Raw genomic sequence first — 25,139 nt, forward strand, 5'->3', positions numbered from 1 at the left:
ACCACTTGTTTACTGGGCACTTAAACCCCCCTCCTGCCCAGACCAATTTTCAGCTTTCAGCGCTGTCGCACTTTGAATGACAATTGCGCGGTCATACAACACTGTACCCAAATGAAATTTTTATCATTTTTTTCACACAAATAGAGCTTTCTTTTGGTGGTATTTAATCACAGCTGGGATTTTTATTTTTTGCTAAACAAACAAAAAAAGATGGAAAATTAAAAAAAAAAAAAAAAAAATCATGTTTCATAGTTTGTTATAAAATTTTGCAAACAGGTAATTTTGATTACCTGTCATTGGCTGACAGCTGATCATGTGGTAAGGGGTCGGGACCGACCCCTTACTCTGATCTGTGATCAGGCGAGTCTCATAGACTCGCTGATCACAGAGCGGGGCGCGCAGGCCACTCGTGCACGGGACGACGTCAATAGACGTCGTCCCGGCAATGTAGGTCCGCGCTGTTGCCATCATTTGGTTAAACGTGTGCAAAAAAAAATTACAAACAGCTCTGTCGGCGAAACAGTTAAACACATTAACATCATGGACAAATATTTCTTCTAATGCGGTAGTAAACTCCACTTTTCCATTTGTACCTACAGGTAAGTCCATAATAAGACTTACCTGTAGTTATAGTGAACATCTCCTAAACATGCGGCATTTAGGAGATATTTACATCTGTAGCAGCCAGTGACATTACCGGTGCATACGCACTGCACTCTCAATGGACGGCACATTCGATCGCGATTGTTGCTCCCGTGCATGGCTGGGAAGGAGCAAACTCTGGAGGAAGAGGGGGTAAAGATAGAATTCCTATCAGCAGTGACAGTGCGCCTCTGGGAGGAATCCGTTTTAAAAGTAAGTCTTTCATACTATGCTAGTATGCACTGTATACTAGCACGTTATGCCCTTAATTTGGAGGGGGAAGCTGCTATGAATTAATTTTATTCATTACTGTACTACTCTGATGAAAGTATGTAAAAATAATTGTGAAAAAAGTAATTATTCAATTTCCTAATTTTACAAAAAAAGTTACAGTGCAACTTCAAAAGAACTTGCCATGCCTCTTACTAAAGACCTCTTACTGTCTATTATCCAAAAAGAGGTCATTTTGGGGTATTTGTATTGTCTTGACATTTTAAAGGACCTCAAGAAATGAGATAGGCCATCAGTACATCAAGATGGATCAATTTTCAGATAGGTATATAGACCATAGTTTGTAGACGCTATAACTTTCACACAAACCAATTAATATAAACTTATTGGGATTTTTTTTTTTTCAAAGAAATGTAGCAGAATACATTTTAACCTAAATTTATAAAGAAAATTTATTTTATTGGATATGTTTTATAACAGAAGAAAATACTGTTTTTTTTTTTTTTTTTTTTTCAGTCTTTTTTCATTTATATGGCAAAAAATTAAAAACCCAGGAGGTGATCAAATACCACTAAAAGAAAGCATTATTTGTATGAAAAAAATTATATAAATTTTATTTGCGTACAGTGCTGTGTGACCATGCAATTAATGTAGCACAGTGCTGCTGGATAGAAAAAAAAATGGCCTGGTTTTGAATGGGGTAAAACCTTCCGGAAGTCAAGTGGTTAAAAAAAAACAACTCAGTTTAAAATAAATAAAATAAATCCATGCTGCAAAATATTCAGACCTGTCAGAAGCTGCAAAAAGCCATGAGTTTGTCGGCCAGATTGGTACAATGTCATCACATGTATCTGAACACTTTAGGTTAATGAATATTGTTGTCTGCTTATAACATATAATTTTCTTCATTGTGTTCACAGCTGTGCAACCAACTCAAAATTAAAGCTGAAATGAAAGCTGATCAGGAAATGGAAAGAATGAAAACTGAGTTTCAAACATTTCTTAAGGATCAGGTAAAAATCTTTCAGAGAGGGGTGTATGTTTATTCACCTATAATATTACGTTTTAGACAAATGGCAACCCCCGGAATACAATATCCCTTTACTTTCCACTAGAAACAACATCCAAATTAACCTAAATTTAAAGTAATTTAAACCAAAAACCTAAAGCCTAACTTTTTTTTTTTTTTGCAAAATCTTTTTATTAAGTTTTATATTGTCATACAAAAAGTACCCACACAGGGGCCAAACATTGCCCACGCAGGGGCATATCCTCTGATGCGGCTATAGACCGCACCAGGGCACATCGTTCAACATAAACAAACTTACTTAACTATACCCCAATGAGGCTAAAGCCTAAGTTTAGTCAAATAATTTAAAACGAATCAGCACAAGGAACAGTACTTACAATAAATGTAAAGTGTCCCTTGTGCTGATGGTTGCTGTTTTAGTTGGAATCTTCTGTCCTCTGATCCCACCCCCCACTGCTGCAGGGGTTAATAGAGCCAGGGGACATGCTATAAGCACTCATCATGAGTGCTGGCTCTACCTGCTCCTTTAGCCGCCACCCTCCTTTGCTAGGTACTATACTATAGCTTTCATGAATGAAAAGAGCTCTATTAATAAAGAAGGTGGACCTCTGCCCTTTTTACATGTTCCTCACACTCCACCTACCAGATACTGCAGATCATAGTGGGAGGATTTCAACAGCAAGACTAGTGCCGCGTACACACGGTCGGACTTTCTATCCTACTTGGTCCGGCACACTTTCCGACGGACTTTGTCCGCCAGGTGCGCCGGACTTTAAAACGGACGGACTTGCCCACACAAGGCCGGACTTTTCGGCGGGCTAAGTCCGCCCGTCTTTCCGACGGACTTTCGCCGGAGTTCCAGCGGACTTTCAGAATGAACGGACTTGCCCACACACGGACAAGTCCGTTCATTTTGAACGTGACTCAGGTGCGACGGGACTAGAAAAGGATGTCAATCTTGCCGCTTTTATCGGCGAGATTGACACCTTGCGAGCCCCGTCGCGGGGCATACCAGGCCCTTAGGTCTGGTATGGATTATAAAGGGAACCCCCTACGCCGAAAAAACGGCGTGGGGTCCCCCCTAAAATCCATACCAGACCCCGATCCGAGCACGCAGCCTGGCCGGTCAGGAAAGGGGGTGGGGACGAGCGAGCGCCCCCCCCCCTCCTGAACCGTACCAGGCCACATGCCCTCAACATGGGGGGTGGGTGCTTTGGGGGAGGTGGGCCGCCCTGCGGGCCCCCCCCCACCCCAAAGCACCTTGTCCCCATGTTGATGAGGACAAGGGCCTCTTCCCGACAACCCTGGCCGTTGGTTGTCGGGGTCTGCGGGCGGGGGCTTATCGGAATCTGGGAGCCCCCTTTAATAAGGGGGCCCCCAGATCCCGGCCCCCCACCCTATGTGAATGAGTATGGGGTACATGGTACCCCTACCCATTCACCTAGGGAAAAAGTGTAAGTAATAAAACACACTACACAGGTTTTTAAAATATTTTATTAAACAGCTCCGGGGGGGGGATCTTCCTCCGGCTTCGGGGGTCTTCTTCCGGCTTCGGGGGTCCCTCCGCTTCATCTTCTCCCGGCGTCCGGTTGGTTCTTCTCCGCTCTCTTCTCTCCAGTTCTTCGGCCGGCTCCTCTGCTGTCTTCAGGTAGCTCTCTTGCCAGCAGAGGTCCGGACTTCTTGTCTTCTTCTCTTCTCCAGATGTTGACACGACGCTCTCTCCGGCTGGACTGCTCTCCGAGGGCTGCGTTGTGACTTATATAGGCGGAGACCCCGCACCCTTTTGATGTCACAGTCCCTGGGCATGCTGGGACTGTGACGTTTTAGGGGACGTGGTCACTGGGTGATTGAGAGATGCAATACCCTGCCCTCGTGTCGCATCTGGTCCGTCGGACCAGCATACACACGAGCGGGCTTTCCGTCGGACCAGCACACACACGAGCGGACTTTCCGCCCGAAACTGAGTCCGGCGGAAAGATTTAAAACTTTCTTCAAATCTAGGTCCGGCGGGCTTTTGGGAAAAAGTCTGCCGGAAAAGTCCGCCGGCGCCCACACACGGGCGGATTGTCCGGCACACTCTGGTCCGCCGGACCAAGTATGCCGGAAAGTCCGACCGTGTGTACGCGGCATAGGTGTTGCCAGATGCTGACTAACAAGTTACAGGCATGTGAATGGGCAGTTGCAAGGCTGAAAACCATGCTCCCTGTAGTGTCTTTTTATCCCAAGCAGGCTGCATCTACATCAGTATAACAACACAGTTCATTTTGTAATAGAAGCGTGTAGTTCTATTTCAGTTGGATTTTACATAGGAGAGTGAATATCAGGATTGTAAACTGCAGTACAAGTGGAAAAAATCTGGGTAAGGTCAAAATGTGGGTGTTTGGAAGGGTGCAGATGGACTATGGCAGAAGCCCTGTGCTGGAATGCCAGAGGCACCACCAATGTCCCAGTTACACTAAACTCTGAAAACTGTTCAACAACTGAAGGCAGCCATCTACCTTTACTGTATTGACTTGTGTGTGAGAGCACATAAGGGTTTAGCCAAACCTGTCAAATTCAGTGCAAAGGCAGGATTTTCTGCCTAATACAGTCAGTTGGTAAAATAAACAGGCCTTAAAATTCTACAGCTTGAAGATTTATTGATCTCCAAGGGATTTAGGACAGTTGTAATACTGGTTGACATCAGGATGCTTGCTGACATCTCAATTAGAATTCCTGTTACTGTACACAGTGTACAGCTATTGCTGTCATTACAAGACCAAATTATATTTTAAGGCTTCATGTACACTTAGCAGTGATGTACCGTGGCCGGGGGAAAATGCAAAATGCAGCAAAATCGTGCCACAATTTTGACATGGTTTTACCGAATTTCTTACTTTCCCATGGCCAACGGTTAAAAAGTTCCTATCCTGAAGGCAATTCTTCCGCAATCAGTAGAGGGAGGTTGAACCTCTCCTAACCACAGCAGCTCCTAAACACTGCTAAAAGCCTATGTGTACATTGACACATAGGCTTTAATGGAGCCGATGTTTGATGTGATGTAAGTAAAGAGACAGCACAAGGCATTACTGTACAGAAGCCTTGTTCACTGAATAAACCCAGCAGGAACAGGAAACACCACACAGGAAGAAGAACAACAGAGATACACCATAGAGTTGCATTTAAAGAAACATAATATCCATAACATCTCCCCTTTTAGTGTTAATACATGAACATTGTGAAATTCAAAAGAGACACAGCAATAACACATTCTATAGGTTAAGTCTCACAGGGGGTTTTGAACATCTACCACTATGGTTGAAGACTGGCCCTTGAGCAAGGATTCCTTTAGCCTTCTCTGAAGTTACTGGGCTCCTCTCATCACGTACTGGCATACTCTGCGCTTGACAGCTGTTGGATATACTTGCTTGCCCAGAACTGTCATTGCCGTTGGTATGAGGCATCGCCTCTGTGCATGCCTCACTGTCAATGGGTGAGTATGTCCTTTGTGATACTGGGTGAATGTGATCTATCAACGGATACTAAGATTCAGGCTTCTCTGCCACTCTCAAATCCACTCGATTGCGGCAATAGAGAGTTCCTTCAACGTCCTCAAGATAGGAGCGCGGTGCGACCTTTTGCAGACAAGTACCCATTCTCCAACGGCCTGTTCGACCCCCAGGTAATGGTTTCATACGGATAAGTTCCCAAATATTCCATTCTGGCACATCTCTGGCCGAAGTGTCATACCATGCCTTTGACACTTGTCTCTTAATCCTTAACTTTTGTGTAACACCTTGTATGGCAGAGGGTCCAAGCAGCCTATTTGCTACTGGTAAAGAGGTCTTTAATCTCCTTGACATCAGTCTTTGTGCCGGACTACTATCCATGCCTTCGGACGGAGTGTTTCTCCAATGTAAAATGGCCTTCCATGGGTCTTTACCATCACTTTGTGCTTTCTTGCATACATTTTAACAATCTTTACAGCTTATTCAGCTTTGCCATTAGCCTGTGGATGACATGGTGAGGAAGTAACATGCTAAAACTCCCATTCAGTAGCAAATTTTCTGAAATGTAGGCTTGCAAACTGAGGGCCATTGTCAGAGATCGCTGTATCTGGTTGGCCATGACGTTCAAACTGAGCCTTGCACCTCCTAATTGTAGCTTCAGTGAATAAGTCGGAAAGAAGGTCTATTTCCCAGAAGTCTGAATAATGATCGACTAATAGCAGGGATTCTTTGCTTGCGTAGTTGAATAAGTCCATACTGATAATCTGCCATGGATGTGTAGGTATCTCATGTGACATCATGGTTTCTTTTTGTTGTAAATGGGCATATTCATTGCAGGTGGGACAATTACTGACAAAGTCTTTGATTGCACCATGCATGTTGGGCCAGTAAAGAGTATCACAAGCTTGTCTGTAGCATGCTATACCTCTAATATGGCTGGAGTATATGGGTAATAACATCTCTGCTCTCAGTGACTTCGACGCAATGACTCTTGGACCTTTGTACAAGATACCATTTTGTATTCTGATCTCATCTCTTAGGCCCCTTTCACACTGGGGCGGTGGGGGCGTCGGCGGTAAAACGGCACTATTTTTAGCGCCGCTTTACCCTCATTTTTGCGGCGGTATTTGGCCGCTAGCGGTGCGGTTTTAACGAAAAAGGGTTAAAACCACTCGGATAGCGCGGCTACAGCCGTGGTATAGCCGCGCTGCCTCATCGATTTCAATGGACAGGAGCGGTTTTGGAGCGGTGAATACACCGCTCCTTCACCGCTCCAAAGATGCTGTTTGCAGGAGTTTTTTTTCTCTCCTGCCAGCGCACCGCTTCAGTGTGAAAGCCCTCGGCTTTCACACTGGAGAAACAGCAGCGGCAGTTTTAGGTCGGTTTGCAGGCGCTATTTGTAGCGCAATAACGCCTGAAAACCGCCCCAGTGTGAAAGGGGCCTTAGGCTCGATTCACATCTATGCATGTTGCTTTTGAGCGTTTCTGCAGTGTTTTTTGTGGTGCATGCCGCGTTTTTGAGCAGCGTTTTTGCAGCATTTTTGCGTCGTTTTGCATTTTTTCTTTTACAGTTTTTTTAGACTGTATACAGTCTAAAAAAAAAAAGCCAAAAACGCGTCAAAACGCGTCAAAAACGCCACAAAAACGCTGTAAAAACGATGTACTTGCGTTTTTTATGCTGGTCCATTGAATACTATTACATGCAAAACGCTGCATTTTGCATGAAAAAAGTCCCTGACCCTTTCCAAAAACGCAGAGGTACAAAAATGCATTGATGTGAACATGTTCTATAGGAACCCATGTTAAAAAATTCCCATGCATTTCTGCAAAATGCAAAATGCATCAAAAAAACGCGTTAGTGTGAATGGAGCCTAAAGGACCAGTATTCCATTACAATTCCAGGTACTGCCACTCAAAACAATAGACTTCATAAGCTTGTAAAGTTGTATCACTGTCGGTGTGCTGTATGAGTTTGTGTAGTCGCTGATCTGTGACATTAAGATAGTCCGGTTGATTGATATAGGCAAAGAAATTTTGTTCCTGTTGCAGCAGACAATTTGTACGATGCTCATCCTCACCTCCAGGTGCCACATTATCTGACATAGCTTTGCTCAGGGTATCACTAAAATACATTTCCCATCCTGGCTTGTAGACAACATTGAGGTTGTAATGCGGCTTCTTTGTGTCCCCAGCTATCCTGAAAGACAAGCCTCTAGTTCCGGTTACCCTTTCCTGGTCTGAGTTTTCCATCAACGCCCAGGCACCAATCGATTCTGGGGCTGCAGGCTTGTTTATAGATAGTGCCTTCGTGTTGAAGCACTCAATACTGCTGCAGCCTCATGCCTCCCCACTTGCCATTGAGGCTATTGATGGGAGACCTCTACAGCCTGCCCATGTGACCCATGAAATCGATCCTTTGACCATGGCTGTAGCGGCTCTTCACCATGAGATAATCCAATTCTAAGTAATTTTCTCACCTCATTGCCCAGTTGTCATTGTTATCTTTGGTTACAGAGGCATAATCCCTCATTTGATTGGCGTAGTGCCGAGGTACTGTCATGGTCGCCCCAAGGCACCAATAGATGTTTTCTGGAAGTGATAAAGGTCACGTGCACGTCTGCAGTCTCCTCATTGCCAGAAGAGTACTGTGAATCCAGTGATGTATTTGATAAAGGTCACCATATTTTGCCACCACATCGGCCTTATGACTGCACAATGGACCTTTAACCTGGTGTCATTCCTCCTTGTGGCCGGGTTTACCCTCTATCTATCTCAGGAAGGACTGTCTTAATGAGTGGGCACACCTGGGCACTGCCCAGGGGCCCCAGCTGCATGGGGGGTCCCTACACTTTCCCCAAAGCAGCTGGTTCTTGAGCCGACGCTGCCCCAAAATTGGGGGCCCCATAATTGCACTGAGAGTGATGGATACACAGGGGAGGCAGGCTGACAGCGGTGCGCCGTCCTGTTCAGAACGATACCTATTATTTCACAGCCAGCGGGGAGGGGCAGGGCTGGAGCGCCAGTGATGCTCTGCCCTCGCCCCATGCAGATTGAATGCTCGGGACTCGAAGGCTGCGGGGTAGGAGCTGGAGTGGGAGCTGCTGAGTCAGCAGCACTGAGAACCCACCTGCAGAAGTAGCATTGTGGATGTTGTCATGGTGAGCCCAGCTGTCCAGCACTGTTTGTACCGAAGGTCTTGAAATGCCCGGAGGGATGCTCCCTCCTCTGCCCCTCCTTCTGCCTGCTTGATTGGTATAGGTGAGTCCAGTGCTGGAGGTGTGCACATAGCCAAAAGTTTACATGCACTGTATCTCCATTGGAAAAGGGGGTACTACATGGATGGAATAATGGTGCTGGGGGATATCAAGAGTGTATGGGGGAAAACAATGCTGAGGGGGGATCTGGGGTGTATAGGGGTTAGCAATGCTTGGGGTAGCTTGGGTGGCTATAGTGCTAGAGGTATTGGATGTAGAGAGTCCACAGTGTAGGGGGTATCAGGGATGTAGTGGGGGTCACAATACAAGGGGTATCTTATGGTAACAGTGCTGGGGGGAATATCTAGGGTGTAGAAGGGTCAGAGTGCTGTGGGGATATCTAGGGTATAGAGGGGTCAGAGTGCTGGGGGGATATCTGGGGTGTAGAGGGGTCAGAGTGCTGGGGGGATATCTGTGGTGTAGAGGGGTCAGAGTGCTGGGGGGATATCTGGGATGTAGAGAGGTCAGAGTGCTGGGGGGATATCTGGGGTGTAGAGGGGTGAGAGTGCTGGGGGGATATCTGGGATGTAGAGTGGTCAGAGTGCTGGGGGGATATCTGGGGTGTAGAAGGGTCAGAGTGCTTGGATGATATCTGGGGTGTAGAGGGATCAGAGTGCTTGGAGGATATCTGGGGTGTAGAGGGGTCAGAGTGTTGGGGGGATATCTGTGGTGTAGAGGGGTCAGAGTGCTGGGGGGATATCTGGGATGTAGAGAGGTCAGAGTGCTGGGGGGATATCTGGGGTGTAGAGGGGTGAGAGTGCTGGGGGGATATCTGGGATGTAGAGTGGTCAGAGTGCTGGGGGGATAGATGGGGTATAGAGGGGTCATAGTGCTTGGGGGGTATATGGGGTGTAGAGGAGTCAGAGTGCTGGGGGGATATATGGGGTGTAGAGGGGTCAGAGTGCTGGGGGAGATATCTGGGATGTAGAGGAGTCACAGTGGTGGGGGGATATCTGGGGTGTAGAGGGGTCAGAGTGCTGGGGGGATATGTGGCATGTAGAGGGGTCAGAGTGCTGGGGGATATATGAGATGTAGATTGGTCAGATTGCTGGGGGGAAATCTGGGGTGTAGAGGGATCACAGTGCTGGGGGGATATCTGTGGTGTAGTGGGATCAGAGTGCTGGGGGGATATCTGGGGAGTAGTGGGGTCAGAGTTCTAGGGGAATATCTTGGGTGTAGAGGGGTCAGAGTTCTGAGGGGATATCTGGGATGTAGAGGGGTCAGGGTGCTGGGGGATATCTGGGGTGTAGAGGGGTCAGAGTGCTTGGGGGATATATGGGGTGTAGAGGGGTCAGAGTGCTGGGGGAGATATCTGGGATGTAGAGGGGTCACAGTGCTGGGGGGATATCTGGGGTGTAGAAGGGTCAGAGTGCTTGGATGATATCTGGGGTGTAGAGGGATCACGATGCTGCGGGGGGGATATCCGGGGTGTAGAGGGATCAGAGTGCTTGGAGGATATCTGGGGTGTAGAGGGGTCACAGTGCTGGGGGGATATCTGGAATGTAGAGGGGTGAGAGTGCTGGGGGGGATATGTGGCATGCAGAGGGGTCAGAGTACTGGGGGATATCTGGGGTGTAGAGGGGTCAGAGTGCTGGGGGGGGATATCTGGGGTGTAGAGGGGTCAGATTGCTAGGGGGATATCTGGGGTGTAGAGGGGTCAGAGTGCTGGGGGGGATATCTGGGGTGTAGAGGGGTCAGAGTGCTTGGGGGATATCTGGGGTGTAGAGGGGTCAGAGTGCTTGAGGGATATCTGTGGTGTAAAGGGTTCAGAGTGCTGGGGGGATATCTGGGGTGTAGAGGGGTCAGAGTGCTGGGGGATATCTGGGGTGTAGAGGGGTCAGAGTGCTTGGGGGATATCTGGGGTGTAGAGGGGTCGCGGTGCTGGGGGGATATCTGGAATGCAGAGGGGTGAGAGTGCTGGGGGGATATGTGGCATGCAGAGGGGTCAGAGTGCTGGGGGGGGGATATCTGGGGTGTAGAGGGGTCAGAGTGCTGGGGGGGATATCTGGGATGTAGAGGGGTCAGAGTGGCGGGGGGATATGTGGCATGTAGAGGGGTCAGAGTGCTGGGAGGATATCTGGGATGTAGAGGGGTCAGAGTGCTGGGGGAAATCTGGGGTGTAGAGGGATTACAGTGCTGGGGGGATATATGTGGTGTAGTGGGATCAGAGTGCTGGGGGATATCTGGGATGTAGAGGGGTCAGAGTGCTGGGGAATATCTGGGATGTAGAGGGATCAGAGTACTGGGAGATATCTGGGGTGTAGAGGGGTCAGAGTGCTGGGGGGGGATATCTGGGGTGTAGAGGGGTCAGATTGCTGGGGGGATATCTGGGGTGTAGAGGGGTCTGAGTGCTGGGGGGGATATCTGGGGTGTAGAGGGGTCAGAGTGCTTGGGGGATATCTGGGGTGTAGAGGGGTCAGAGTGCTTGAGGGATATCTGTGGTGTAAAGGGTTCAGAGTGCTGGGGGGATATCTGGGGTGTAGAGGGGTCAGAGTGCTGGGGGATATCTGGGGTGTAGAGGGGTCAGAGTGCTTGGGGGATATCTGGGGTGTAGAGGGGTCGCGGTGCTGGGGGGATATCTGGGGTGTAGAGCGGTGAGAGTGCTTGGGGAGTATCTGGGGTGTAGAGGGGTCAGAGTGCTTAGGGGATATCTGGGGTGTAGAGGGGTCAGAGTGCTTGGGGGATATCTGGGGTGTAGAGGGGTCGCGGTGCTGGGGGGATATCTGGGGAGTAGAGGGGTGAGAGTGCTTGGGAGATATCTGGGGTGTAGAGGGGTCAGAGTGCTTGGGGGATATCTGGGGTGTAGAGGGGTCAGAGTGCTTGGGGGATATCTGGGGTGTAGAGGGGTCAGAGTGCTTGGGGGATATATGGGGTGTAAAGGGTTCAGAGTGCTGGGGGGATATCTGGGGTGTAGAGGGGTCAGAGTGCTGGGGGATATCTGGGGTGTAGAGGGGTCAGAGTGCTTGGGGGATATCTGGGGTGTAGAGGGGTCGCGGTGCTGGGGGGGATATCTGGGGTGTAGAGCGGTGAGAGTGCTTGGGGAATATCTGGGGTGTAGAGGGGTCAGAGTGCTTAGGGGATATCTGGGGTGTAGAGAGGTCAGAGTGCTGGGGGAGATATCTGGGATGTAGAGGGGTCACAGTGCTGGAGGGATATCTGGGGTGTAGAGGCGTCAGAGTGCTTCGGGGATATCTGGGGTGTAGAGGGGTCAGAGTGCTGGGGAGATATCTGGGGTGTAGAGGGGTCACAGTGCTGGGGGGGGATATGTGGCATGTAGAGGGGTCAGAGTGCTGGGGGGATATCTGGGGTGTAGAGGGGTCAGAGTGCTGGGGGGATATCTGTGATGTAGAGGGTTCAGAGTGCCGGGGGTGATATGTGGCATGTAGAGGGGTCAGAGTGCTGGGGGATATCTGGGGTGTAGAGGGATCACAGTAGTGGGGGGATATCTGTGGTGTAGTGGGATCAGAGTGCTGGGGGATATCTGGGGTGTAGAGGGGTCACAGTGCTGGGGGGGATATCTGGGATGTAGAGGGGTCAGAGTGGCGGGGGGATATGTGGCATGTAGAGGGGTCAGAGTGCTGGGAGGATATCTGGGATGTAGAGGGGTCAGAGTGCTGGGGGAAATCTGGGGTGTAGAGGGATTACAGTGCTGGGGGGACATATGTGGTGTAGTGGGATCAGAGTGCTGGGGGATATCTGGGATGTAGAGGGGTCAGAGTGCTGGGGGATATCTGGGATGTAGAGGGATCAGAGTACTGGGAGATATCTGGGGTGTAGAGGGGTCAGAGTGCTGGGGGGGGATATCTGGGGTGTAGAGGGGTCAGATTGCTGGGGGGATATCTGGGGTGTAGAGGGGTCAGAGTGCTGGGGGGGATATCTGGGGTGTAGAGGGGTCAGAGTGCTTGGGGGATATCTGGGGTGTAGAGGGGTCAGAGTGCTTGAGGGATATCTGTGGTGTAAAGGGTTCAGAGTGCTGGGGGGATATCTGGGGTGTAGAGGGGTCAGAGTGCTGGGGGATATCTGGGGTGTAGAGGGGTCAGAGTGCTTGGGGGATATCTGGGGTGTAGAGGGGTCGTGGTGCTGGGGGGATATCTGGGGTGTAGAGCGGTGAGAGTGCTTGGGGAGTATCTGGGGTGTAGAGAGGTCAGAGTGCTTAGGGGATATCTGGGGTGTAGAGGGGTCAGAGTGCTTGGGGGATATCTGGGGTGTAGAGGGGTCGCGGTGCTGGGGGGATATCTGGGGAGTAGAGGGGTGAGAGTGCTTGGGAGATATCTGGGGTGTAGAGGGGTCAGAGTGCTTGGGGGATATCTGGGGTGTAGAGGGGTCAGAGTGCTTGGGGAATATATGGGGTGTAGAGGGGTCAGAGTGCTTGGGGGATATATGGGGTGTAAAGGGTTCAGAGTGCTGGGGGGATATCTGGGGTGTAGAGGGGTCAGAGTGCTGGGGGATATCTGGGGTGTAGAGGGGTCAGAGTGCTTGGGGGATATCTGGGGTGCAGAGGGGTCGCGGCGCTGGGGGGGATATCTGGGGTGTAGAGCGGTGAGAGTGCTTGGGGAATATCTGGGGTGTAGAGGGGTCAGAGTGCTTAGGGGATATCTGGGGTGTAGAGAGGTCAGAGTGCTGGGGGAAATATCTGGGATGTAGAGGGGTCACAGTGCTGGAGGGATATCTGGGGTGTAGAGGCGTCAGAGTGCTTCGGGGATATCTGGGGTGTAGAGGGGTCACGGTGCTGGTGGGATATCTGAGGTATAGAGGGGTCAGAGTCCTTGGGGGATATCTGGGGTGTAGAGGGGTCAGAGTGCTTGGGGGATATCTGGGGTGTAGAGGGGTCAGAGTGCTTGGGGGATATCTGGGATGTAGAGGGGTCAGAGTGCTGGGGAGATATCTGGGGTGTAGAGGGGTCACAGTGCTGGGGGGGGATATGTGGCATGTAGAGGGGTCAGAGTGCTGGGGGGATATCTGGGGTGTAGAGGGGTCAGAGTGCTGGGGGATATCTGTGATGTAGAGGGTTCAGAGTGCCGGGGGTGATATGTGGCATGTAGAGGGGTCAGAGTGCTGGGGGATATCTGGGGTGTAGAGGGATCACAGTAGTGGGGGGATATCTGTGGTGTAGTGGGATCAGAGTGCTGGGGGATATCTGGGGTGTAGAGGGGTCACAGTGCTGGGGAGGATATCTGGGATGTAGAGGGGTCAGAGTGCTGGGGGGATATGTGGCATGTAGAGGGGTCAGAGTGCTGGGGGGAAATCTGGGATGTAGAGGGATCACAGTGATGGGGGGATATCTGTGGTGTAGTGGGATCAGAGTGCTGGGGGATATATGAGATGTAGAGGGGTCAGATTGCTGGGGGGAAATCTGGGGTGTAGAGGGATCACAGTGCTGGGGGGATATCTGTGGTGTAGTGGGATCAGAGTGCTGGGGGGATATCTGGGGAGTAGTGGGGTCAGAGTGCTAGGGGGATATCTTTCAGTGTAGAGGGGTCAGAGTTCTGAGGGGATATCTGGGATGTAGAGGGGTCAGGGTGCTGGGGGATATCTGGGGTGTAGAGGGGTCAGAGTGCTTGGGGGATATATGGGGTGTAGAGGGGTCAGAGTACTGGGGGAGATATCTGGGATGTAGAGGGGTCACAGTGCTGGGGGGATATCTGGGGTGTAGAAGGGTCAGAGTGCTTGGATGATATCTGGGGTGTAGAGGGATCACGATGCTGCGGGGGGATATCCGGGGTGTAGAGGGGTCACAGTGCTGGGGGGATATCTGGAATGTAGAGGGGTGAGAGTGCTGGGGGGATATGTGGCATGCAGAGGGGTCAGAGTGCTGGGGGGGATATCTGGGGTGTAGAGGGGTCAGAGTGCTGGGGGGATATCTGGGATGTAGAGGGGTCAGAGTGGCGGGGGGGATATGTGGCATGTAGAGGGGTCAGAGTGCTGGGAGGATATCTAGGATGTAGAGGGATTACAGTGTTGGGGGGATATATGTGGTGTAGTGGGATCAGAGTGCTGGGGGATATCTGGGATGTAGAGGGGTCAGAGTGCTGGGGGATATCTGGGGTGTAGAGGGGTCAGAGTGCTTGGGGGATATCTGGGGTGTAGAGGGGTCAGAGTGCTGGGGGGGATATCTGGGGTGTAGAGGGGTCAGAGTGCTGGGGGGATATCTGGGATGTAGAGGGGTCAGAGTGGCGGGGGGGATATGTGGCATGTAGAGGGGTCAGAGTGCTGGGAGGATATCTGGGATGTAGAGGGATTACAGTGCTGGGGGGATATATGTGGTGTAGTGGGATCAGAGTGCTGGGGGGATATCTGGGGTGTAGAGGGGTCAGAGTGCTGGGGGATATCTGGGGTGTAGAGGGGTCAGAGTGCTTAGGGGATATCTGGGGTGTAGAGGGGTCGCGGTGCTGGGGGGATATCTGGGGAGTAGAGGGGTGAGAGTGCTTGGGGGATATCTGGGGTGTAGAGGGGTCAGAGTGCTTGGGGGATATCTGGGGTGTAGAGGGGTCAGAGTGCTTGGGGGATATATGGGGTGTAGAGGGGTCAGAGTGCTTGGGGGATATATGGAGTGTAGAGGGGTCAGAGTGCTTGGGGGATATATTGGGTGTAGAGGGGTCAGAGTGCTTGGGGAGATATCTGGGATGTAGAGGGGTCACAGTGCTGGAGGGATATCTGGGGTGTAGAGGCATCAGAGTGCTTCGGGGATATCTGGGGTGTAGAGGGGTCACGGTGCTGGTGGGATATCTGGGGTATAGAGGGGTCAGAGTCCTTGGGGGATATCTGGGGTGTAGAGGGGGTCAGAGTGCTTGGGGGATATCTGGGATGTAGAGGGGTCAGAGTGCTGGGGAGATATCTGGGATGTAGAAGGATCAGAGTACTGGGGGATATCTGGGGTGTAGAGGGGTCAGAGTGCTGGGGGGATATCTGGGGTGTAGAAGGGTCAGAGTGCTTGGATGATATCTGGGGTGTAGAGGGATCACGATGCTGCGGGGGGATATCCGGGGTGTAGAGGGATCAGAGTGCTTGGAGGATATCTGGGGTGTAGAGGGGTCACAGTGCTGGGGGGATATCTGGAATGTAGAGGGGTGAGAGTGCTGGGGGGATATGTGGCATGCAGAGGGGTCAGAGTGCTGGGGGGATATCTGGGGTGTAGAGGGGTCAGAGTGCTGGGGGATATCTGGGATGTAGAGGGGTCAGAGTGGCGGGGGGGATATGTGGCATGTAGAGGGGTCAGAGTGCTGGGAGGATATCTGGGATGTAGAGGGGTCAGAGTGCTGGGGGAAATCTGGGGTGTAGAGGGATTACAGTGCTGGGGGGATATATGTGGTGTAGTGGGATCAGAGTGCTGGGGGATATCTGGGATGTAGAGGGGTCAGAGTGCTGGGGGATATCTGGGATGTAGAGGGATCAGAGTACTGGGGGATATCTGGGGTGTAGAGGGGTCAGAGTGCTGGGGGGGATCTCTGGGGTGTAGAGGGGTCAGATTGCTGGGGGGGATATCTACGGTGTAGAGGGGTCAGAGTGCTGGGGGGGATATCTGGGGTGTAGAGGGGTCAGAGTGCTTGGGGGATATCTGTGGTGTAAAGGGTTCAGAGTTTAGAGTGTTGGGGGGATATCTGGAGTGTAGAGGGGTCAGAGTGCTGGGGGATATCTGGGGTGTAGAGGGGTCAGAGTGCTTGGGGGATATCTGGGGTGTAGAGGGGTCAGAGTGCTTGAGGGATATCTGTGGTGTAAAGGGTTCAGAGTGCTGGGGGGATATCTGGAGTGTAGAGGGGTCAGAGTGCTTGGGGAATATCTGGGGTGTAGAGGGGTCAGAGTGCTTGGGGGATATCTGGGGTGTAGAGGGGTCGCGGTGCTGGGGGGATATCTGGGGAGTAGAGGGGTGAGAGTGCTTGGGGGATATCTGGGGTGTAGAGGGGTCAGAGTGCTTGGGGGATATCTGGGGTGTAGAGGGGTCAGAGTGCTTGGGGGATATATGGGGTGTAGAGGGGTCAGAGTGCTTGGGGGATATATGGGGTGTAGAGGGGTCAGAGTGCTGGGGGAGATATCTGGGATGTAGAGGGGTCACAGTGCTGGAGGGATATCTGGGGTGTAGAGGCGTCAGAGTGCTTCGGGGATATCTGGGGTGTAGAGGGGTCATGGTGCTGGTGGGATATCTGGGGTATAGAGGGGTCAGAGTCCTTGGGGGATATCTGGGGTGTAGAGGGGTCAGAGTGCTTGGGGGATATCTGGGTTGTAGAGGGGTCACAGTGCTTGGGGGATATCTGGGATGTAGAGGGGTCAGAGTGCTGGGGAGATATCTGGGATGTAGAGGGATCAGAGTACTGGGGGATATCTGGGGTGTAGAGGGGTCAGAGTGCTGGGGGGATATCTGGGATGTAGAGGGTTCAGAGTGCCGGGGGTGATATGTGGCATGTAGAGGGGTCAGAGTGCTGGGGGATATCTGGGGTGTAGAGGGATCACAGTAGTGGGGGGATATCTGTGGTGTAGTGGGATCAGAGTGCTGGGGGGATATCTGGGGTGTAGAGGGGTCAGAGTGCTGGGGGATATCTGGGGTGTAGAGGGGTCACAGTGCTGGGGGGGGATATCTGGGATGTAGAGGGGTCAGAGTGCTGGGGGGATATGTGGCATGTAGAGGGGTCAGAGTGCTGGGGGGAAATCTGGGATGTAGAGGGATCACAGTGCTGGGGGGATATCTGTGGTGTAGTGGGATCAGAGTGCTGGGGGGTATCTGGGGTGTAGAGGCGTCAGAGTGCTTCGGGGATATCTGGGGTGTGGGGGGGTCACGGTGCTGGTGGGATATCTGGGGTATAGAGGGGTCAGAGTCCTTGGGGGATATCTGGGATGCAGAGGGGTCAGAGTGCTGGGGGGGATATGTGGCATGTAGAGGCGTCAGAGTGCTGGGGGGATATCTGGGTTGTAGATGGGTTAGAGTCCCGGGGGGATATCTGGGGAGTAGAGGGGTCAGAGTGCTGGGGGAATATCTGGGGTGTAGAGGGGTCAGAGTGCTGGGGGGATATCTGTAGTGTAGAGTTGTCAGAGTGCTGGGGAGGCATCAATCTATCAAGATATATTATATGAACAGGACAGTTTTGTTATTTTTATGTATGTAGTATTTTCCCACTGTTTCTTTGCTGTACAGAATGATTGTTCACAGGGCTTTTTTTCTCAAACAATATTGTGCTGGAACTCAACCACGACCCCCCAAAACCCCTCCACCCACACACAGCCTCAAAATCACATCAAATAGTGGGTGTGGTCAGTCAAATTTCACGAACAGTAGGAGGGTCTTAAAGGGGCATTAAATACCAGGATTGCATTACATACAGAGTGCAGAGTTCAGGGGGGTTACACACAGAGTGCAGAGCTGTCACTTGTAAACACAGAAATCGGAATTGTGATTGTTCTGAGCAACCCCCCCCCAAGGGTCTGAGCCAGAGGTGGTGGAACGGAGTTCCACCAAGTTCCCCCTGAAAAAAAGCCCTGATTGTTCATGTAGTTAATGCGAAGCTCCACCCAAAAGGGGAAGCTCCGCTTGTCTGCCTCCTTCCTACTTGATGTCTGTTTACCTGCACTGTCTCCATTGTACGGGCCCCAGAGCAATACTGCCCAGAGGCCCATGATGCTATTAAGACAGATATCCCCCCAGCAATCTGACCCCTCTACACCCCAGCTATCTCCCCAGTAGGGATGAGCTTCGTGTTCGAGTCGAACCCATGTTCGACTCGAACATCGGCTGTTCGATCGTTCGCCGAATTGCGAACGATATGGGCCGTTCGCGCCAAATTCGTGTGGCGCGTCACGGCCCATAATTCACTGCGGCATTGCAGTGCATTGCTTGCTGATGATTGGCCAAGCATGCACTATGACCCGCATGCTTGGCCAATCACAGCGCCGCCTTAACAGAGAGCCATAATTGGCCAAAGCCAAGGAGGCTTTGGCCAATTATGGCTCAGGGGATTTAGTACACGCCCCACACTATATAAGGCCGCCTGCACGGCGGCCCTGTGCAGTGTGTTCCGGTGTGCTTAGAGAGAGAGAGAGACAGTGTCATTTCATTTGAGTTAGCTAGATTAGGCAGGACAGTCAGTCAGTTAGCTGCACTTAAAGTGTATTGTGTATATATATGCATCCCAGGTGTTGCATATATATATATATACACTGTATTCAGTTTAGCTAGATCCGTTCCTGTTATCTTCTAGACTATTTACATTTAGTGCAGTGCGTCCTGCTCACAGTGTTCAGCTAGATCCGTTCCTGTTATATTCCTACTGACAGGCAGGCTTGTCTTGTTACAGTATTTTGAAGAAAATTACTGGTGTTCTTTTGATCCTATTAGTACCACAGTCAGGCAGCTAGACTATTTACATTTAGTGCAGTGCGTCCTGCTCACAGTGTTCAGCTAGATCCGTTCCTGTTATCTTCTTACTGACAGGCAGGCTTGTCTTGTTACAGTATTTTAAAGAAAATTACTGGTGTTCTTTTGATCCTATTAGTACCACAGTCAGGCAGCTAGACTATTTACAGTTAGTGCAGTGTGTCCTGCCCACAGTGTTCTGCTAAACCTACAAGTAAGTGGGGTGCGTCCTGCTCACAGTGTTCAGCTAAACCTACAAGTTAGTGGGGTGCATCCACCTCACAGTGTTCAGCTAAACCTACAAGCTAGTGGGGTGCGTCCTGCTCACAGCGTTCAGCTAGATCCGTTTCTGTTATCTTCTTACTAACAGGCAGGCTTGTCTTGTTACAGTAAATACAGCTACCTGAAGAAAATTGCTGGTGTTCTTTTGATCCTATTAGTACCACAGTCAGGCAGCTAGACTATTTACAGTTAGTGCAGTGCGTCTTGCTCACAGTGTTCTGCTAAACCTACAAGTTAGTGGGGTGCGTCCTGCTCACAGTGTTCAGCTAAACCTACAAGTTAGTGGGGTGCGTCCACCTCACAGTGTTCAGCTAAACCTACAAGCTAGTGGGGTGCGTCCTGCTCACAGTGTTCAGCTAGATCCATTTCTGTTATCTTCTTACTGACAGGCAGGCTTGTCTTGTTACAGTAAATACAGCTACCTGAAGAAAATTGCTGGTGTTCTTTTGATCCTATTAGTACCACAGTCAGGCAGCTAGACTATTTACAGTTAGTGCAGTGCGTCCTGCTCACAGTGTTCTGCTAAACCTACAAGTTAGTGGGGTGCGTCCTGCTCACAGTGTTCAGCTAAACCTACAAGTTAGTGGGGTGCGTCCACCTCACAGTGTTCAGCTAAACCTACAAGCTAGTGGGGTGCGTCCTGCTCACAGTGTTCAGCTAGATCCGTTCCTGTTATCTTCTTACTGACAGGCAGGCTTGTCTTGTTACAGTAAATACAGCTACCTGAAGAAAATTGCTGGTGTTCTTTTGATCCTATTAGTACCACAGTCAGGCAGCTAGACTATTTACAGTTAGTGCAGTGCGTCCTGCTCACAGTGTTCTGCTAAACCTACAAGTTAGTGGGGTGCGTCCTGCTCACAGTGTTCAGCTAAACCTACAAGTTAGTGGGGTGCGTCCACCTCACAGTGTTCAGCTAAACCTACAAGCTAGTGGGGTGCGTCCTGCTCACAGTGTTCAGCTAGATCCGTTCCTGTTATCTTCTTACTGACAGGCAGGCTTGTCTTGTTACAGTAAATACAGCTACCTGAAGAAAATTGCTGGTGTTCTTTTGATCCTATTAGTACCACAGTCAGGCAGCTAGACTATTTACAGTTAGTGCAGTGCGTCCTGCTCACAGTGTTCTGCTAAACCTACAAGTTAGTGGGGTGCGTCCTGCTCACAGTGTTCAGCTAAACCTACAAGTTAGTGGGGTGCGTCCACCTCACAGTGTTCAGCTAAACCTACAAGCTAGTGGGGTGCGTCCTGCTCACAGTGTTCAGCTAGATCCGTTCCTGTTATCTTCTTACTGACAGGCAGACTTGTCTTGTTACAGTATTTTAAAGAAAATTGCTGGTGTTCTTTTGATCCTATTAGTACCACAGTCAGGCAGCTAGACTATTTACAGTTAGTGCAGTGCGTCCTGCTCACAGTGTTCTGCTAAACCTACAAGTTAGTGGGGTGCGCCCTGCTCACAGTGTTCAGCTAAACCTACAAGTTAGTGGGGTGCGTCCACCTCACAGTGTTCAGCTAAAGCTACCTGTAGAAGGTTGGTGGTGTTCTCATACTACAGGCAGGCAGTTGATTTTGCTAGCTGCAGTATCAGTACATATATATATATATATATATATATATATATATATATATCCCAGCTTAGTGCAGCTACAGGCCATTAGTATGTCTGGAAGGCCAAGAAGGAGAGGCAGACAGTCACAAGCCAATAAGAGAGGGCAAGCAGGCTCTGTGTCTAGTGCTGGTCGTGGAGACGGTGCATCCTCATCAGCACGTGGCCATGGGACACGCTTGGCCTTTTTTTCGGCAGCTGGCCATGTTGAGCCGCAACATGCGGAAGACTTGGTCGAGTGGATGACCAAGCCGTCCTCATCCTCCTCATCCTCTCTCACCCATGCCCAGGGTACTTTGTCTGGCAAAGCAGCGGCCTCTTCCCTTGGCTCAATGTCATCAGTGACTCCTTCCCTAGCCCCACCATGTCCTCCTGAGGAGTCCCTCGAACTGTTTGACCACAGTGTTGGGTACATGCTCCAGGAGGATGCCCAGCGTTTGGAAGGCTCTGATGATGATACTGAGCTCGATGAAGGCAGTAACACGAGCACGGACAGAGGGGGTGCCCAAGAAGGACAGCAATCTGGCAGTCATGCTCCCCCTGCTGCAGCATACTGCCAGGTTTGCTCCAGTGATGAGGAGGGAGGGGATGATGAGGTCACTGACTCAACGTGGGTGCCTGATAGGAGAAAGGAGGAAGAGGAGGAGGAGGAGGCGGCACATCACCAACGAGGCAGGATGCCCTCCAGGGGCCAGCCTAAGGGCAGCACATTGACTGCATCACACCCCAAAGCTCCACATGTGCAGGGCGCTGCAGTCTCTGCGCGTTATTCAAAAAGTTCTTTGGTGTGGGCCTTTTTTGAGACGAGTGCATCAGATCGCACCGCTGCTATTTGCAACATATGTCTCAAGCGTATCTCGCGTGGCCAAAACATCTCCCGCTTGGGTACCACATGCTTGACCAGACATATGTTGACCTGCCATGCAGTTCGTTGGCAAGCGTATCTAAAAGACCCACACCAAAGAACAAAGAGGACCTCTGCTTGCTCCTCATCAGCTGAGATTTCCAACCCCACTAGACCTTCAGTCCTCTCTGAGACCTGCACTGAGAGGAATGAAGGTGTAGAATTAGGTGTGTCACAGCCACGTACTTGTGGGCAATCTGATTTTGGTACACCGACGTCAGATTGTACCAGGCAAATTTCCCTGCCCCAGCTGCTGCACCGCCAAAAGAAGTTTGCTCCCAGCCATCCACATGCCCAACGGTTGAATGCTAGCTTGGCAAAATTGCTAGCACTTCAACTGCTGCCTTTTCAGTTGGTAGACTCTGCCCCCCTCCGTGAGTTTGTGGAATGTGCGGTTTCTCAGTGGCAGGTACCCAAACGCCACTTTTTCTCACGGAAGGAAATTCCGGCTCTCTACCAGCATGTGGAAGGCAATGTCCATGCCTCGCTGGACAGGGCGGTCAGCGGTAAGGTGCATATTACCGCTGACTCATGGTCCAGCAGGCATGGACAGGGACGTTACCTAAGTTTCACGGCGCATTGGGTGACTCTGCTGGCAGCTGGGAAGGATGCAGGACAAGGTGCAGTAGTGTTGGAGGTTGTTCCGCCACCACGCCTCCAAAATGCTAATGATTGTGACACACCTCTCTACTCCACCCCCTCCTCTTCTTCTTCCTCCATGGCCTCTTCCTCGGAACCAGCGGTGCTCCGTAGTCGTTCAAGGGGCTACGCAAGTACGCAGGCCAAAAGATGCCATGCAGTGCTTGAGCTGGTGTGCTTGGGGGACAGGAGCCACACTGGGGCAGAGGTTCTGTCAGCTCTGCAGGGGCAGGTTCAGAGGTGGTTGACGCCACGCCAACTTAAGGCAGGAATGGTGGTTTGCGACAATGGCACCAACCTCCTCTCTGCCCTCCGACAGGGACAAATGACCCATGTGCCCTGTTTGGCTCACGTCCTTAACTTGGTGGTGCAGCGGTTCTTGGGCAGGTACCCGGGCTTACAGGATGTCCTGAGGCAGGCCAGGAAAGTCTGTGTGCATTTCCGCCGGTCATATAATGCCAGTGCTCGGCTGACGGACCTCCAAAAGGAGTTTAACCTGCCCAAGAACCGCCTAATCTGTGACATGCCCACCAGGTGGAACTCAACGTTGGCCATGCTGCAGCGGCTGCACACGCAGCAGAGGGCCATCAATGAGTACCTGTGCGACTATGGCACCAGGACAGGGTCAGGGGAGCTTGTTTTTCTTTCCCCACGCCAGTGGGCCATGATCAGGGATGCATGCACTGTCCTGTCACCATTTGAGGAGGCCACGAGGATGGTGAGCAGTGACAGTGCATGCATCAGTGACACTGTCCCCCTTGTCCACCTGTTGGAGCACACGCTGCGTGGAATAATGGACAGGGCACTTGAGGCAGAACAGAGGCAGGAAGAGGAGGACTTCCTTAGCTCTCAAGGCCCCCTTTATCCAGACAGTGTTCCTGCGTGCCCGCCGATCACACAGGAAGAGGACGAGGAGGAAGAGGAGGAGGAGGAGGAAGATTGTGTCAGTATGGAGGTGGAGCCTGGCACTCAGCATCAGCAGCAGTCTTTAAGGGATCAGTCCCAAGAAACACATGGACTTGTACGTGGCTGGGAGGAGGTGGCTGCGGACCATGTCGTCCTTAGTGACCCAGAGGACTCCGGACCGAATGCCTCAGCAAACCTACGCTGCATGGCCTCCCTGATCCTGCAAAGCCTGCGTAAGGATCCTCGTATTCGTGGTATCAAGGAGAAGGACCAATACTGGCTGGCAACCCTCCTTGATCCATGTTACAAGGGTAAGGTTGCGGACCTTTATCTTGCCATCGCAGAGGGAGCAGAGGATGAAACATCTTCGGGAGGCCTTGCAGAAAGGTCTGTGCAACGCGTTCCCAGAGACTGGGAGGTTACAAACTCCTGTTTCTGGACAACGTGTTGCTGAGGCTTCGGTCAGTCAAAGAAGGAGCGGTGGAGAAGGTGGCCGTCTGACCGATGCGTTCAGACAATTTTTTGGTCCGCAGCCCCAAGGTATGATCGGTTCCAGCAACCATCGCCAGCGTCTGTTTTACATGGTGCAGGAATACCTAGGGGCAAGATCAGACTTGGACACCTTTCCCACCGAAAATCCTCTGGGTTACTGGGTCTTGAGGATGGATCACTGGCCAGAGCTTGCACAGTATGCAATTGAGCTACTGGCCTGTCCTGCATCCAGCGTTCTTTCGGAACGCACATTCAGTGCTGCTGGAGGCGTGGTAACCGATCACAGGGTGCGTCTGTCCACTGACTCGGTCGATCGACTGACCTTCATAAAAATGAATGAGTCTTGGATCACCACCAGCTACCAAGCACCTGATGCTGATGTAACCGAATAATTTTTTTTGAAATCTCAGATCCCTTCAAAGACTGCCTATGCTGATGCTGAGTGACTATCCCTGAGTAATTATCCTCTTCCTCCTCAATCATCACGCTGATAGCTTGTAAGAACATTTTTGGTTCTGGGTGCCACCACCAGTGCCTAAGGCACAATTTTTCAGCCCCTGTTTAACAGGGGCGTGTAATTACGATTTTTGATGTAATACTTTGCAGCAGGGCTCGTTCCTGCATTCCAACTAGAGTGTCTGTGAGGGGTTGCAGTGTTGTGGCACCAGCACCAGTGCCTAAGGCCCAATTTTTCAGCCCTTGTTTAACAGGGGCGTGTAATTACAATTTTTGATGCAATACTTTGCAGCAGGGCTCGTTCCTGCATTCCAACTAGAGTGTCTGTGAGGGGTTGCAGTGTTGTGGCACCAGCACCAGTGCCTAAGGCCTAATTTTTCAGCTCCTGTTCAACAGGGGCATGTAATTACAATTCTTGATCTAATTCTTGATCTTAATATCCATACAAGACCCAAAGGGCCTGGTAATGGACTGGGGGGTACCCATGCCGTTTGTCTCACTGATTTTCATCCATATTGCCAGGACCCGACATTACATTAAACCCGCAAGCAGTTTTAAATGAGATTTTTTCCTTTAAAAATGACATTTGGTGCAGGGACTGTTCTAAACACGGGAAACACGCGTCACTTTACAGGCATACTATAGACACCCCTCAGGTACGATATTTAAAGGAATATTTCACTTTTTTTTTTTTTACTTTAAGCATCATTAAAATCACTGCTCCCGAAAAAACGGCCGTTTTTAAAAGTTTTTTTTGCATTGATACATGTCCCCTGGGGTAGGACCCGGGTCCCCAAACCCTTTTTAGGACAATACCATGCAAATTAGCCTTTAAAATGAGCACTTTTGATTTCGAACGTTCGAGTCCCATAGACG

General features: G+C 50.9%; 1 protein-coding gene across 2 annotated transcripts in view; it reads left to right on the plus strand.

The window, feature by feature from the left end:
- LOC141133152 (RING finger protein 112-like) overlaps positions 1–25,139 on the plus strand; it is a 122,517-nt gene that overhangs the window by 88,050 nt on the left and 9,328 nt on the right. For both annotated transcript variants that reach the window (XM_073622327.1, XM_073622328.1), the window contains one exon: positions 1,794–1,886. In XM_073622327.1, coding sequence (XP_073478428.1) covers positions 1,794–1,886 — 93 coding nt within the window. The remainder of the gene's footprint in view (positions 1–1,793; positions 1,887–25,139) is intronic.

The sequence above is a fragment of the Aquarana catesbeiana genome, linkage group LG03 (genome assembly GCF_042186555.1).
Source record: "Aquarana catesbeiana isolate 2022-GZ linkage group LG03, ASM4218655v1, whole genome shotgun sequence".
Taxonomy (NCBI): Eukaryota; Metazoa; Chordata; class Amphibia; order Anura; family Ranidae; genus Aquarana; species Aquarana catesbeiana.